We start from the raw sequence: 12,596 nt of genomic DNA, 5'->3' as shown, positions 1-12,596 counted from the left end.
CACTAATATCTGTAGAGGTATCAGAGTTCTTTCCATCCTTTCCAGATAACATGAGAAGCTGGAATTGTTAGGTTGCTAGTAGAAGAGAAAATGGTTGCAGGTCTACTGACAATTTCATTAGGTATGATAAGGTGTATCTATGAAAATATTTGCTTTGAAAATTCCTGATCCTGCTCTGCCACTCTACAGAGGCTGGTATTCTCCTTAAAAGTCCAGCAATCTGTGATAGCAGAAGAGCCTTGTTATAGCTGTGGTGGCTAAGGAGCTGAAAAGCATGAGGTCTGAGAATAAAAGGAGTCACCTCTCTCTGGTGTGGCATTAGGGAAATGTTGAAGAGATAGTAGAAGGAATGAGGGGTGGGAAAGAAACAGAGGCTTATTGTCAAGTTGCTGCATGATTGGAGAAAAAACAGTGCATGACCATCCTTTCACTGCCAGCACCGCTTCCGAACAGCCAGGAATTGAGTTTTCATTCCTCTGCAGCCGCAGCTGCTCAGCCAAACACATGACTTTGGGCACAAGGTCAGTAATGCTTTGATTTATTTTTCATCCAAAACTGGTGAAGGCTTCACAGGAGCTGCAAAAGATGGTATCAAACCTGATCTTGAGGAGCTGCTTTATTATTTGGGTACAAATGTGTTTCATTGTGTTGTTTTGCTTGTAAGACTGGTAGGTGAAAGTATGACTACTTCTTGGAAGATTCCTTGTGGCTAAAGAGATTCAGGCCTGGCTCACCTAGCCTGAATTTAGATAACTCTGGGATAGCTGAAGAGGTATGGGAAGACGGCAAGCGAGGGAATAAGAAAGTGGTAGCTTTAAACCGAAAGAAAGGATGCTATCTCAGTAAAACAAAGGTTTCTAAACGTCCCTTTTTCTACAAAAGCAGCCAAGTACTTTCAACACAGATTGTACAGATTGCTGGTACAGATTGTACCAGCATTGTAGTTCTAGGAAGTTAGCATATAAATTGTTCTGCAATAAGAAAAGAAACCATTCACATTATTTGGGGAAAAAAGTTTAAAAGTCTTCTTGATTAGGAAAACAATAAATGAAATAGATTTTTTGGCTGAATCAGTCTGACTGAAATATCTGTAACTGAGAAAACAGAAGTTTAGATGTGGCCTCCGTGGAGTTGTATAGTGTAGAGAAGATGCTAATTCAAACACTGCATTTTCTTTGAGCTTAGACTATGGAGGTCTTCACAGACAGTGGAGCTGCTATTTGTGCATCTGAGCAGGATAGCTACCTCTCAGGTTTTTTTGTTCCTTTTTTGCTTAACAAAACTGGATGTCCCTGCACTCAGTCTCTACCTAGCATTACATTTAGCAAAGTTTTCTTTTCCTTTCTCCATCCTCATCCCATGGAGTGGATAAATCTTGTCGTTGAGCAGGTTTGTATAAATTTTGCTAGACAACTATAAAGAACTGCTTTATTTAGGTTCCTAAGTTTTTAATTGATAAATATTTATAATTTTTATTTTCAATTGTTTTTGCTTTTTTTCCTCTACCTGTCCAACAATTTGGTTGTCTCCACTTTGAAAGCTTCACTGTGACAATGATTGATTCACTTACGAGTTACCCAATAACTTTGTGTTTCTCAGAGTTAGCCAGAAATGTTTCCAAATTCACCTACAGATCAAATGCATGGCATGGTAATGCAAGTGACCTACTTCTCAGACAAATGAGTGAAATCTATTTCTCCAGAAGCTTTGCTTCTTTTCTTGGATTCAGATACATTTGCCTTGATCAAGAGCAGCATCCTAGTCCAAACCTTAGCAGAGAGCCCAGGTTGCTGCCCAACACCCTCAGATAGGTGTTTGAAGTCAGCTTTTTCCTATTTAATTAACAAGTAAGGAGTACCAGACTGGCTCTGTTCAGTATTAGACAGCACTTTCCTCATTAGAAAAGTACAGAACCTGTCTGGACTGCAAGTGCAGAGCAGGACTACTGACAGATGAATATATTGGTTTTTGCAGAGAGAAGATATGGCTGTTTGTTGCTGTTACATACTTGTTTCAGGGAATTACTTACTCAGAAGAACTGAGAAGAATGAAGAGAGCTGTGCATCCTGAAGCCTTTATGAGTATTGTAAGTTGGTTGGTGGAGTGACCTGAGGATGGATGTTACACATGACAGCAGAGGGGTTTCTAAGTGTTAGAAATAAAAAGGTAGATAAGCTGCCTTTATTTAACCTGTCCTCTCTAGTCACTGTGTATGCTACTGATTTCTTTTCTATTCTCTTCTGTCTGCATGTGTAAAAAAAAGCCCATCTTCTGTCTGATAGAAATTAAAACAAATAGTAAATGTCCAGACTTAATTTCTTTTTAAATATCAGTTACCAGCTAGCTATTGCTGGCACTACCTAACTATCTGAAAAAATTATTATGTAGAATGTCAGTATTTCACCAGCAATGAAGTCTATAAACAGCTAGTCGTGACCAGCAGAGACCAAAAATGGCCAGCTTTTCAGAAGAACCCCTCTTGCCAAGCAAGCTTACTTAGATCTTTAATCACTTGTTAAAATCCTGGGGGCTCTGTCCTGCCTGAAAAAATACATTGAGTAATTCTCTGAGTACAAGTTATAAAGACCAATCCTCTTTTGTAACAAAACAGGTTGAAAATTGCAGGTCAAAAGCACTATTTACTTCAGAGCTTAAGATGGGCTGTGCTAGGGATTTCCCTTGCAACAGTGCAACTGCCTGATCTTTTTTTTCCATAATGTAGTCAGCTTTTCAGCAGTGCTCATTGCATCTAGGCTGTTCACAATACTGTACTTGTGAAGCTCTCTGGATTCCTCTGAGGGTAGTTTAAACAAGCTGGTTCCAGGCTGGGTCAAAGCAAATCAGAAGCATGGCACCTGGGCAGCTCCTTGTCTCAGCCACACATCTCATCCCAGCTCATAAACTCCTGCTATGAGCTTATAGTGATTCTGGTATCACCAGAATGCAAGCGCTTGTGATGATTGTATGGCAGGAGTGTAATACAGGTTTTATATGACATATTTTAACTGTAAAACCCTAGTAAAACCCTAGATATAACATAAAGAAAAAAGGAAATTTATTGATGCTTTAGGGTTACATACATTCAGATGCTTAATGTATGTAGGTTAAATCCCCAGTTGTACCTGCTTTCTAACATTTCTTTATTGTGAATATCTTATAATATATGAAATGGACTTGTGCAAGCAAATGCATTTGTACCTTCTCTCCCAGAATGAGCTCATTACTTACAAAGGGTACCCGAGCGAGGAGTATGAAGTGATGACAGAAGATGGTTATACCATTACCATTAACAGAATCCCTTATGGTACTCAGAATCAAGGAAGCCCAGGTACAGTTCTTTAATATGACACAAAACCAGCCTAGATAGGGCATATTCTCAAAAGAGGTACCTTGTATTTGTAAAACATCCACCAAAGCTTGTATACATAAGTGAAATTTTAGCAGAGAGTTCTGGCTGCCCTGAACAACCTGCAAGATCTACAGAATTAATGTCAAGAACACCTATTTATAGTAAAAATCCACTATAAAATGAAACATATGCTTCCTAGTAAGGGTTGGTGAGTAAAACTTTAAAAAAAAATTAGAAGTAGGATAAAGGTTGCCTAATCAGCTTGTTTTGCAAAAGCTTTTCTAACCTCTAATTTTGTTTTGCTTTTGCTTACACCTGGTTAGTATCAGTGTCTGATTCATATTTTGGGTAAAGGAAACCTCTAAAAACAGTCCCACACCTTCATCTCTGCATCAATGTTGAGAATCTCAAGCTGATATGGAAGAGCTATACAAACAATGACCAGAGGATGCCAAGTTAGTTTTCTCTGGTGTCAGGCAGATCTTTCCATAAATTCTTACAGAAGCTTAGAAGTTGTCTTTTAGAGAAAGAGGTGTTTTGTTCTTATGATTAGTTGATGCAGGAAAAAATCCCAGTATTGAATAGGAGACAGTAGTGTCCCTGAACTACCAGGAAATGAAAAGATAAAAACAATTACAAACTCTAGTTTCGGTTTTGCTTTGTTTCTCAGCTTCAAGACCTGTGGTGTTTCTCCAGCATGGATTATTAGGAGATGCTAGTAACTGGGTCACAAACATGCCCAACAACAGCTTGGGCTTCCTGCTAGCTGATGCTGGATTTGACGTTTGGATGGGAAACAGCAGAGGGAATCGCTGGTCAAGAAAACATCAAAAGTATTCCATTGATCAAGATGAATTCTGGGCTTTCAGGTAGACAGAACCACTGGAGGGGATATCTGTTGCCCATCCTTATGTGTTTATTTCAGTTGGTTAAATCAGGGATTTACATATGCTACTTTTTAATAAGCATTCTTTACATTCGCTTTTGCTGAGGTGCACCTATAAAAGCATGTGAACTGAAATAGCAATGGAGACTGCTTTAATTACTGCTTGAACAGGTTCTTCAAACTAGAGGCAGAACAGCAGCAGAATGACTCAGAGGAACTTGCAGAGGCCATCTCTATGCCATTCCTCAGCCCTGGAGCCACTTTTGGCAGCTACTTAGAAATACTAGTCTCTATAATACAATAACCCAAAAATCTTGAGTAGTATCTTCCATATCCAGTGCCAGAAAAATACAGAACTTAGAACAATTGAATGATTCACTAAAATGTTCAGACTGTTCCTTTGCTGACAAGCCATTAAGAAAAATGTGAATTCAATTTGAAGTCTGATTTTTAATTTATGCATGCCTCTCTTTCAATCTCCTGCCTGCAGTTTTGATGAGATGGCAAAGTTTGATCTTCCAGCAGCAATAAATTTCATTTTGGAGAAAACAGGACAGGAAAAGTTGTACTATATTGGCTATTCACAAGGTACTACCATTGGTAAGTTACACATAAGAGAGGAATTCCTCAGGAAAACAGGTATAAAATGTGATTTGAGATACTGAGTTACTGAATGTACCTGAGGTTTTCATTAACTCTTTGTAGATGTGAAATAATGTGGTAGTATAAGCAATTTTCAACATGTAGGCATTTAAAATTTGTTATACAGATAATAAAACATAATGGATCAAATGCACTGCTGCTGGAAATCTGTCAACTAAGAATTATACAGGAAATTATTGTGTGTGGGCCACGCAAATTGTTTCTATCCAAGATGCAAGGGTGTGCCCAACAGCAGCTGGGCAGTTGACCAAAATAAACAGAACAGGAAGATGAGAGTACAGAAAGAGAAGTTGTCCAGCTTAGACCAGATGTACAAAATTGGATTGACCGGAAGAAAAACAACTTCTCCTCCCAATAGTAAAAGAAAGGCATGAAAGTACATCAGAAGTGTACATTTATGTTTAATCAAGTCTGGAAGAAAGCTGCAAAATAAAGAAAGAAATTTCTCTGAATAGGAAAAAAACCTACAAGCTGGTAACTTACGGAGAAGAGGGATTTCATACAAATCTAGTCAGGACCATAGTTTCTGAACAACTAAAGAGGTTGCTTATGAATTTGGAAGTGCAGAATATCATCTATTAATACTGTAAACAGTCTAATGTAAAAATGATTATTTTTTTAAACTCCTCTTTTTGTTTTCTCAGCTTTCATTGCATTTTCAACAATGCCAGAGCTGGCTCAAAAAATCAAACTCTACTTTGCATTGGCACCTGTCACTACTATTAAGTATGCTAAAGGCCCAGCAACAAAACTCCTCTACCTTCCTGAAAAAGTGCTCAGGGTATGTGATACCTTGGTTTCCATTGTTTAACCGTATACTTGCTTGTTCAGCTCTTTAAATGGATAAACAGAACTATAGGGCTTTGTGAAGTCGACTCATTTGCACATGGGTAGGTTTACCTTGTGGCTGAGGCCTTCAAAAGTTCAGACTGGGCAATAAGAAAGGCTTTCAGTCCAAGGCAACAGTGCAGCACAGGGACAGGTCACCCAGAGAGGTACAGAGATGCAGGACCTCAAAGGTTTCCAAGATTCCTCCAGGCAAGGCCACAACTGATATACAAGCCTAAACTATGAATTGGAGTTAGCATTAACATATCTCTTTATTAAAAGTGATGTAACCCAAATTGAGTAATGCCCAAGCAGACTGATGCAATGGAAAACCAAGTAATTTCTCACTTGTTTGTGGGAACATCATCTAGCAAAAGGAGAAACGGCAAGTAAGAACCACTGAGAGTGCTGGAGAAGAAAAGTGTGCACATTCCTAAATGAATGTTACCTTTGTATTTCACAGGGTATGCTTGGCAAAAGAGAATTCCTTCCCCAGACTGAGTGTCTAACAAGGATAATAGCCCCTGTCTGCAGCCACCAGGCTTTTGCCAGGCTTTGTAGGAGTGTCTTCTTCAATCTGGGTGGCTGTAACCTGAAAAACATTGATGTGGTATGTATAATTTTACCAGTTCTACTGGGAGTTTAAGCTTATGCTCCCAAAACTCACCCTCTACCCTGTAGTGTGAATTCTGAATTTCTATTAGTACCACATTGCAGGGAACAGTCCCCACTACTGGACAGCAGTATCTGCTGATTGCCCTATCACTAGCAGGGAACCACTGCCTCTCTCCTCAAAAGGACATTTGGCACCACTTCTGCAGTCAACAGGTGCTCAGAGCCACCCAAAATTCTGCAGTCTGCCTTCTGCCAGACCTCACCCAAGGCACCATATCATGGTCCATACTGTGGCTAATAGTCTGAAAAAGAAGAAATAAAAAGCCTACAGGCTTCACATTTTATCTTTGCAACAGACAAAGGAACACACACATATTCCTCCTTGTCCTCATTCTCCAAGCCTTGGACCATCAGGGATGTGCCCAGAGGCACAAGATACTTTGGGGGGACCTGAGAGAGAGTTGGCAGACACTGGTAGGAGAGTATTGGGACATACCAGCTATGTCCAACTGTAGGTCAGATCACCTGGGAGTCAAAATTTTGCTCCAGCATTTTTCAAAAAATGCCTCAGAGTGCATTCACTAAGGAAGGATCACACAGCAGCCTGTTAAGAAGCCCCTGCAGTGCTAGGGTGTGTTTTATTTCAAATAGTTTTATATTCCTCAGGCAGTTGCTTTGCTGTTCTGTCCAACAGTGATCTTCTCTCACACAGAATCTGACACAGAGTTCTGAAAAAAAACCATGCAGATTGGGGTCTAAATTTCTGGTTTTGTATTCTATCTCACTTACCTAGACTCTTTTAGATTCTCAGTCATCCTGGAAAATGCTCTGGTTAGGGATTCCTCTTTCAGTGCTACTCCTAGTCTAACACATTTCCACCTGTGGCGTAAATCTGAGGGAGTCTCCAGTCGTGCCACTCCAATTTCTGTTGCTTTTATTGGTACATGACACTGCTGTAGCACATGTTTTGGTGTACATCTGCATAGAAGGGAAGAAGAGAATGCTCACCGAGTATTTTCTTTCAGAACCGAATCAACGTGTATATTGCCCAAACCTCTGCTGGAACTTCTGTGCAAAACATAATCCACTGGAGTCAGGTATGAGCAAACCCCTGGAAGACAAAATAGGTACTCACCTCGAGCTGAATAGAGAGGTACAGAGATAACCAGCTGTGAAGCCATGGCTAGCTTCTTGGAAACACAGGCAACTTGTGGTTTGCAGTTGAAACCTCAGTTCAGAACACTATTTTTCATTGCTCCTTCTTTTGCCAGCAGGATAGAAATGTCCTGTGTGACACAGGTACATTTGAATCCAGCAATGAAGTGCTGCATTTGTGTAAAAACACGGAAGCTGTGTGTGAAGGTGTACATGGCTCTTCTTATTGTGCATCCAGTACCTTTTATAAATGATGTCCATGGTTCTGTAAGGAGTTTTTCTTAAGGAATTAGTCATGTTTCCAATGTGGTGTCAAGAAATGAGCAGGTCTTAGGCTGCCACATAAATGATCAAATTTTACTTTTAAAACCCTTGTAGTTTCTTTTCTCTCTTTCAAGGCTGTCAGTATCTGGACAGCAATAGAACCAAAACCACCTTATTTAGTAGATTATTTGTATCCCTCACCTACAAGGTGTAGGTACAAAAATGCTGTTAGTGAGGATCTTCTTGTTATTTTCTAAGTCCGTGAGAGACTTTTCTCTCCCACAGAAGAGGTAGCAGGGAGTGTAAACAACCAAGCCACCTGCAACCTTGGAAAGTCTTGTTTATGGTATAGTAGAAAATATTTTGATAATGGATGTTTTAGGATTTTGGCCAATCACCCCCAAGGGGTGGCTGGTCCTTTGTCCAATTAGACTATGAAGAAAAAAGTCTATAAAAGAGTTTGTAAAATAATTAAATAAATCAATCTTGCTGCACAATTCCTGCCTGCTGGATCTTCTCTCCTCCTCCTCCCTATGGCTGCGGGACACGGTGATATACCGTAGGAACCAGGCCTGCAGTAATAACAAGGTACTGCCACAGTACCTCTTCAGCAGCAGCGCTGATGGGAGCTGCCTTTCTGCCTTTGGGCTCACACTCCAAGGATCCACAGAGCTGGGCTCCCTCGGAGGAGCCTCTGCAGCAAGGCAGGTTTCCTGGCAGCAGCATGGGCTCTGGAGTGGTGCAGGAAGCAGCTGCGAGCACAGAGAGCTTGCAGGAGTGCTCCTGCACTTTTCAGCACAGCAAAAGCACTGATAAGTTTGAGTGATATCTGCACAGGCACTTACTCAAAATCAAAGTATATTTTTGGCTGTGAGCTCACATTAGGCAGTAGGTTTGATTAAGTTGCTTTTGTAACCATGACCTAGACCTGTAAAGAAAAAGGGTTACAAAAGCAGAGCGGGGGGAGCTCTGACAGCTGACTCAGATGTAATTCAGTACCTAACCACAGACTGCGAGCACAAACATGCAGTAGTAGTACTCCTAAGTGTTTGTTGTTGTCCTTACTGTTATTACAACAAAAGGAGCTAAAGGAATTTCAATACTAAGATTCTGGTGAGGGTCTCTCAGAGTAGTTACAACCCATGTTGTAGGTAAAGCCAAGAGGGGGAAGAACTAGAAATGCTAATTTCTGTATTCAAAATAGAGTGAGAAGAGAAAACATAAGATGGAGCCCCTCGCAGAGCTGAGTGTTGCCAACACAGCTGAAAGAATAGGACAAGGCAGTAGTGCTGAGGTGAACTTGCTGACAGCAGTTGTTAACAGCAGTTTTACAAACTTGGACAAATTGTCTGTGAGGACATCTTTGGGTCTTTCTGGAGGAGATGTGATTTTTTTTCATTGTGACAAAAACATTTGACTCCTTTTCACTGTTTGACACAATTAATTTACTGTTGGCTCCTTCATAGCTCTTAGAAGAACTTCTTTTGGGGCTTTAGATTGAAGTCAGAGGCTCATCAGGGAAAAACCACAAAAACTTCCCAAATTATGGCTTTATAACTACCTTTTTCTTGTTCATCCTCTTAGGAGGTCCGCTCGGGGAAGTTCCAAGCTTATGACTGGGGCAGTTCAAAGAAGAACATGGAAAAATACCAACAGGTATATTTTGGTGAAGCAAACTTGGACAGCACAGAAACACACAAGAAGAGAGCAAGGATGTGGTAGGAGACACATTTTCAGAACATAAGTAAATGAAAATATTACTGCTTTTCATTTTGGAAGTCAACAGAGAAAGCATGCAAGCACTAGTGGCAATAATAAATTTAAGACATTTTAAAAGAAAGAGAGAGAGAGAGGAAAAGCAAAACTTTTCAATTAAATGATCAATAGGAATAAGAGGAAGTAAGGGCAGAAAAACCAGAAAATTAATTTTGAAAAAGAAGAGTACACAGAAGAGAACAAAAACATCTTACCTACTAGTGGAACTGAAACAGATGACAACATTAGGAATAGGAAAACTGGAGAATTAATAGCCACCCCTAGATTCTGGCAGCCAGAGAAAAAAGGACTTTGTCCTCAAGCAGACCCTGAGGAACATCTTTTCCATTCAAGACTCTAATCCCATCTTTGACTCTTCTACCCTTTAGTCTCCACAACAACCTGTCATTACAAGTTACATGTTTTAATGATGACTTGCATGAAACACAGTTTCCTTTGGCTTGCCTTGAATTTGCTTGCTCCTGGAAAGACATGGGATGCCTTCAGGTTTTGTGTTTGGTCTAATTAATTTCAGTGCTCTTTCTTCATACTATTTGGGTTGTATAAACCTGTCTCCTGTCCTTGCTCTGACATCTCTTTTCCAAACACAGGAGTCCTAAGCTGCTTTCCCTCTCCTCCTACGGAAGCCATTTCATGATCCTTTTCATCCTTGTAACATGCTGTTTTTTCTCTCTAGCACATGTCTTCTGGGGCTGACCAGTACTTCAAAAGGACCATGATGGGGGTTTATCCAGAGGCATCCTGGCATCTCTGTCTTGTTCAGGCTCCTGCCCTAGGATCCCACTTGAGAGGGCAAAGACCTAACAATAACTGTTTGTCAGCTCAGGAGGTGTTTTACTTTTGGCTGTGCTATCAGTTGAGTAATCCCTGTGAGCACAGACTGAAAAGGCAAACAAGGGAACTTCCTTCCTCTTTGGTTTAGACACCTCTACTTCGAACAGTGACAGAAGAAAGCCCCAAATGAATGTTTAAAGTTTGCTGTGCTCTCCTGGACGTTCATTCCTGTACTGTTTTTCAGACTCTTCCTCCTCTCTACAACACAGAAGAGATGACTGTACCAACTGCAGTATGGACTGGGGGGCAAGACATGCTCGCAGATCCCAAGGATGTGGCCATCTTATTGTCTAAAATTAAGAAGCTTATCTATCACAAGAAGATTCCTGAATGGGCACACCTGGATTTCATCTGGGGATTAGATGCACCTTTGCAAGTGTACAATGAAATTATTGACCTGATGCAGAAGTATCCTTAACTCACAACCAGAAGACTTACCTGACTCGTTCAACAGCACAGATTCACTGGGTACAATAAACCCCTTCTGTTGCATCTGGAGTTGGGGAAAGGGTTCCTCCTGCCCTCTACATGTCATTCCAATGCCTTTTGCACCCTGATAGTGCACTTCATATTTTCTGGCAACCTTGTGGATCTGTAATACCTTCTCAGTTGATACAGATTTGATTCTGCAATAACTATGCTTTTCTAACAGAGGACAGGGTTTGCTTGCAGCCTACTCTCTTCTCTAGACTGTAACAGTAATGAAAGCACTTCCTTTCTCTGGATACATTCTGTGATCTCTAGATGTTTTCCATTCTTCATAATATTTCTCAGTTTATTGGGCTGACAGTTATTTAAAGGCATAGTGTAATCAAAAACTAATTCTAACAGTTGTGATATTGTATAATTTTATTATTAAACAAGATGATGAGCAGAAAGCAGAAACTGAGTTCATACAAAAAAACCACCTCACTCCTGAAAAGAATATGATTTGTCTTTGTTTGAAACAGGACTGCTCACTGTTTTCATGAGGAAGAGCAAGGGACACAGGGTAGACCCAACAGAAAACAGTAGCCAGTCTCATGGTTCAAGCATGCACCTGGAAAAAAACTTGACTTCAAGACCCACCCTGAGACAGAGAAATCCTTGCTGACTCAGTCATTTTGGCAATGGCAGCACTTCCATGGGACACGTAGTTCAAAGTTACACCTTGAACCCAGCAGAAACCTCACACCTCCTGCTGTTTCACATATAAGCTACTGGCTGTCTCAGAGCTGAGATGATCTAACCTTTGTCATGGCTCTGAGCAGCCTCTTTGGCATTTAAACACTAAAACGAAAAGCACCCAAACATTGTTAGAAACAATCCATTATCTTCATCCCATGTATATTTAGAGCACTTTGACCACTACTGGAAAGAGCTGCTTTGAAGACAATGATGAAGAATTATTCATCCTATTAATTTCCTGGAGTAACTATGACTCTAACAATCTTGTTTCAAACAGGTAGCTACAGCACAAAACCACTCAGTTGAAGGGTAACCTCTGTGGTTATTGGGTTACAGCATTATAGGTCACCATCCCTCCAAAACAAAATTCCATTAGCTTCTCTGTGAAAAGAAACACAGTGCATTCAGGGGTTTCCTTTCAGCATGACACCCTCACTGTCCATTTCAACGAAATGTTAATGTGGGCCAAGTCTGGGGTGCTAGCCAGCACAGTGCAGCTGCTACACTGGGACATTTCACTGGTGACACTGTATGACCAAAGGACCCGTGTCTCACTCTGAGTAATGGTTCGTTAGCCAAACAAATTAACCATGGCTGTTACCACTTCTGCACCTTTCCCTTCCAAGACAAACAACAGGACTGTTTCATCTCCTGAACCCACTGCTGAAGGCTGTCCTGTTTCCTTCTGCTTCACAAATGTAACTAGAGTTTGATCCAAGCAAAACTGTTCCCCTCCAGACAAGGACATTCCTTCCACCAAATACAAATTCCTGGAGACAAATACCCTTCAGAGAGTCAATCTTTCAACCAACTCACTGCTTGTATGGAAAATGTATGAGTACTTGAGACCTACTTTGTAAGTTTTCAATGCTTTCCATACTAAATGCAACACCATACCTGAAAGTAGACAGAGCATTCCCTAAAGCAACCTAGAAAAGATTGGAATTGTGCAGCTGTGTTCCAACCTGGGACCCCATAGAGGAGGCAGGGAGTTGAATTTTCTGGAAAGTCAGTAAAAGCAGGTTGACCAAACAGCATTGGACACATCATGGGGACTGT

At 40.6% G+C, this 12,596-nt stretch overlaps 1 protein-coding gene across 4 annotated transcripts; it reads left to right on the top strand.

Moving 5' to 3' along the window:
* Positions 1-228: 228 nt before the first annotated feature.
* On the top strand, positions 229-11,248 carry LOC116447391 (lipase member M-like). Of its 4 annotated transcripts, none has more exons than XM_032116529.1 (10): positions 229-521; positions 1,975-2,086; positions 3,211-3,328; positions 4,020-4,218; positions 4,726-4,835; positions 5,543-5,679; positions 6,190-6,336; positions 7,367-7,438; positions 9,345-9,416; positions 10,213-10,538. In XM_032116529.1, exons 1-10 carry the CDS (start codon positions 394-396, stop codon positions 10,456-10,458), a joined length of 1,341 nt encoding a protein of 446 aa, XP_031972420.1. In that variant the 5' UTR covers positions 229-393; the 3' UTR covers positions 10,459-10,538. The 4 variants fall into 4 exon arrangements, with proteins under 4 accessions (XP_031972420.1, XP_031972422.1, XP_031972421.1 ...); XM_032116531.1 differs by lacking the exon at positions 10,213-10,538 and adding an exon at positions 10,555-10,693 and having other exon boundaries at positions 231-521; positions 9,345-9,478; XM_032116530.1 differs by lacking the exon at positions 10,213-10,538 and adding an exon at positions 10,555-11,248 and having other exon boundaries at positions 233-521.
* Positions 11,249-12,596: the final 1,348 nt, after the last annotated feature.

This window comes from Corvus moneduloides, chromosome 8 (assembly GCF_009650955.1).
Source record: "Corvus moneduloides isolate bCorMon1 chromosome 8, bCorMon1.pri, whole genome shotgun sequence".
Taxonomy (NCBI): Eukaryota; Metazoa; Chordata; class Aves; order Passeriformes; family Corvidae; genus Corvus; species Corvus moneduloides.
The sequence above is the reverse complement of the archived record's forward strand: the minus strand, read 5'-3'. Positions and strand labels throughout refer to the sequence as shown.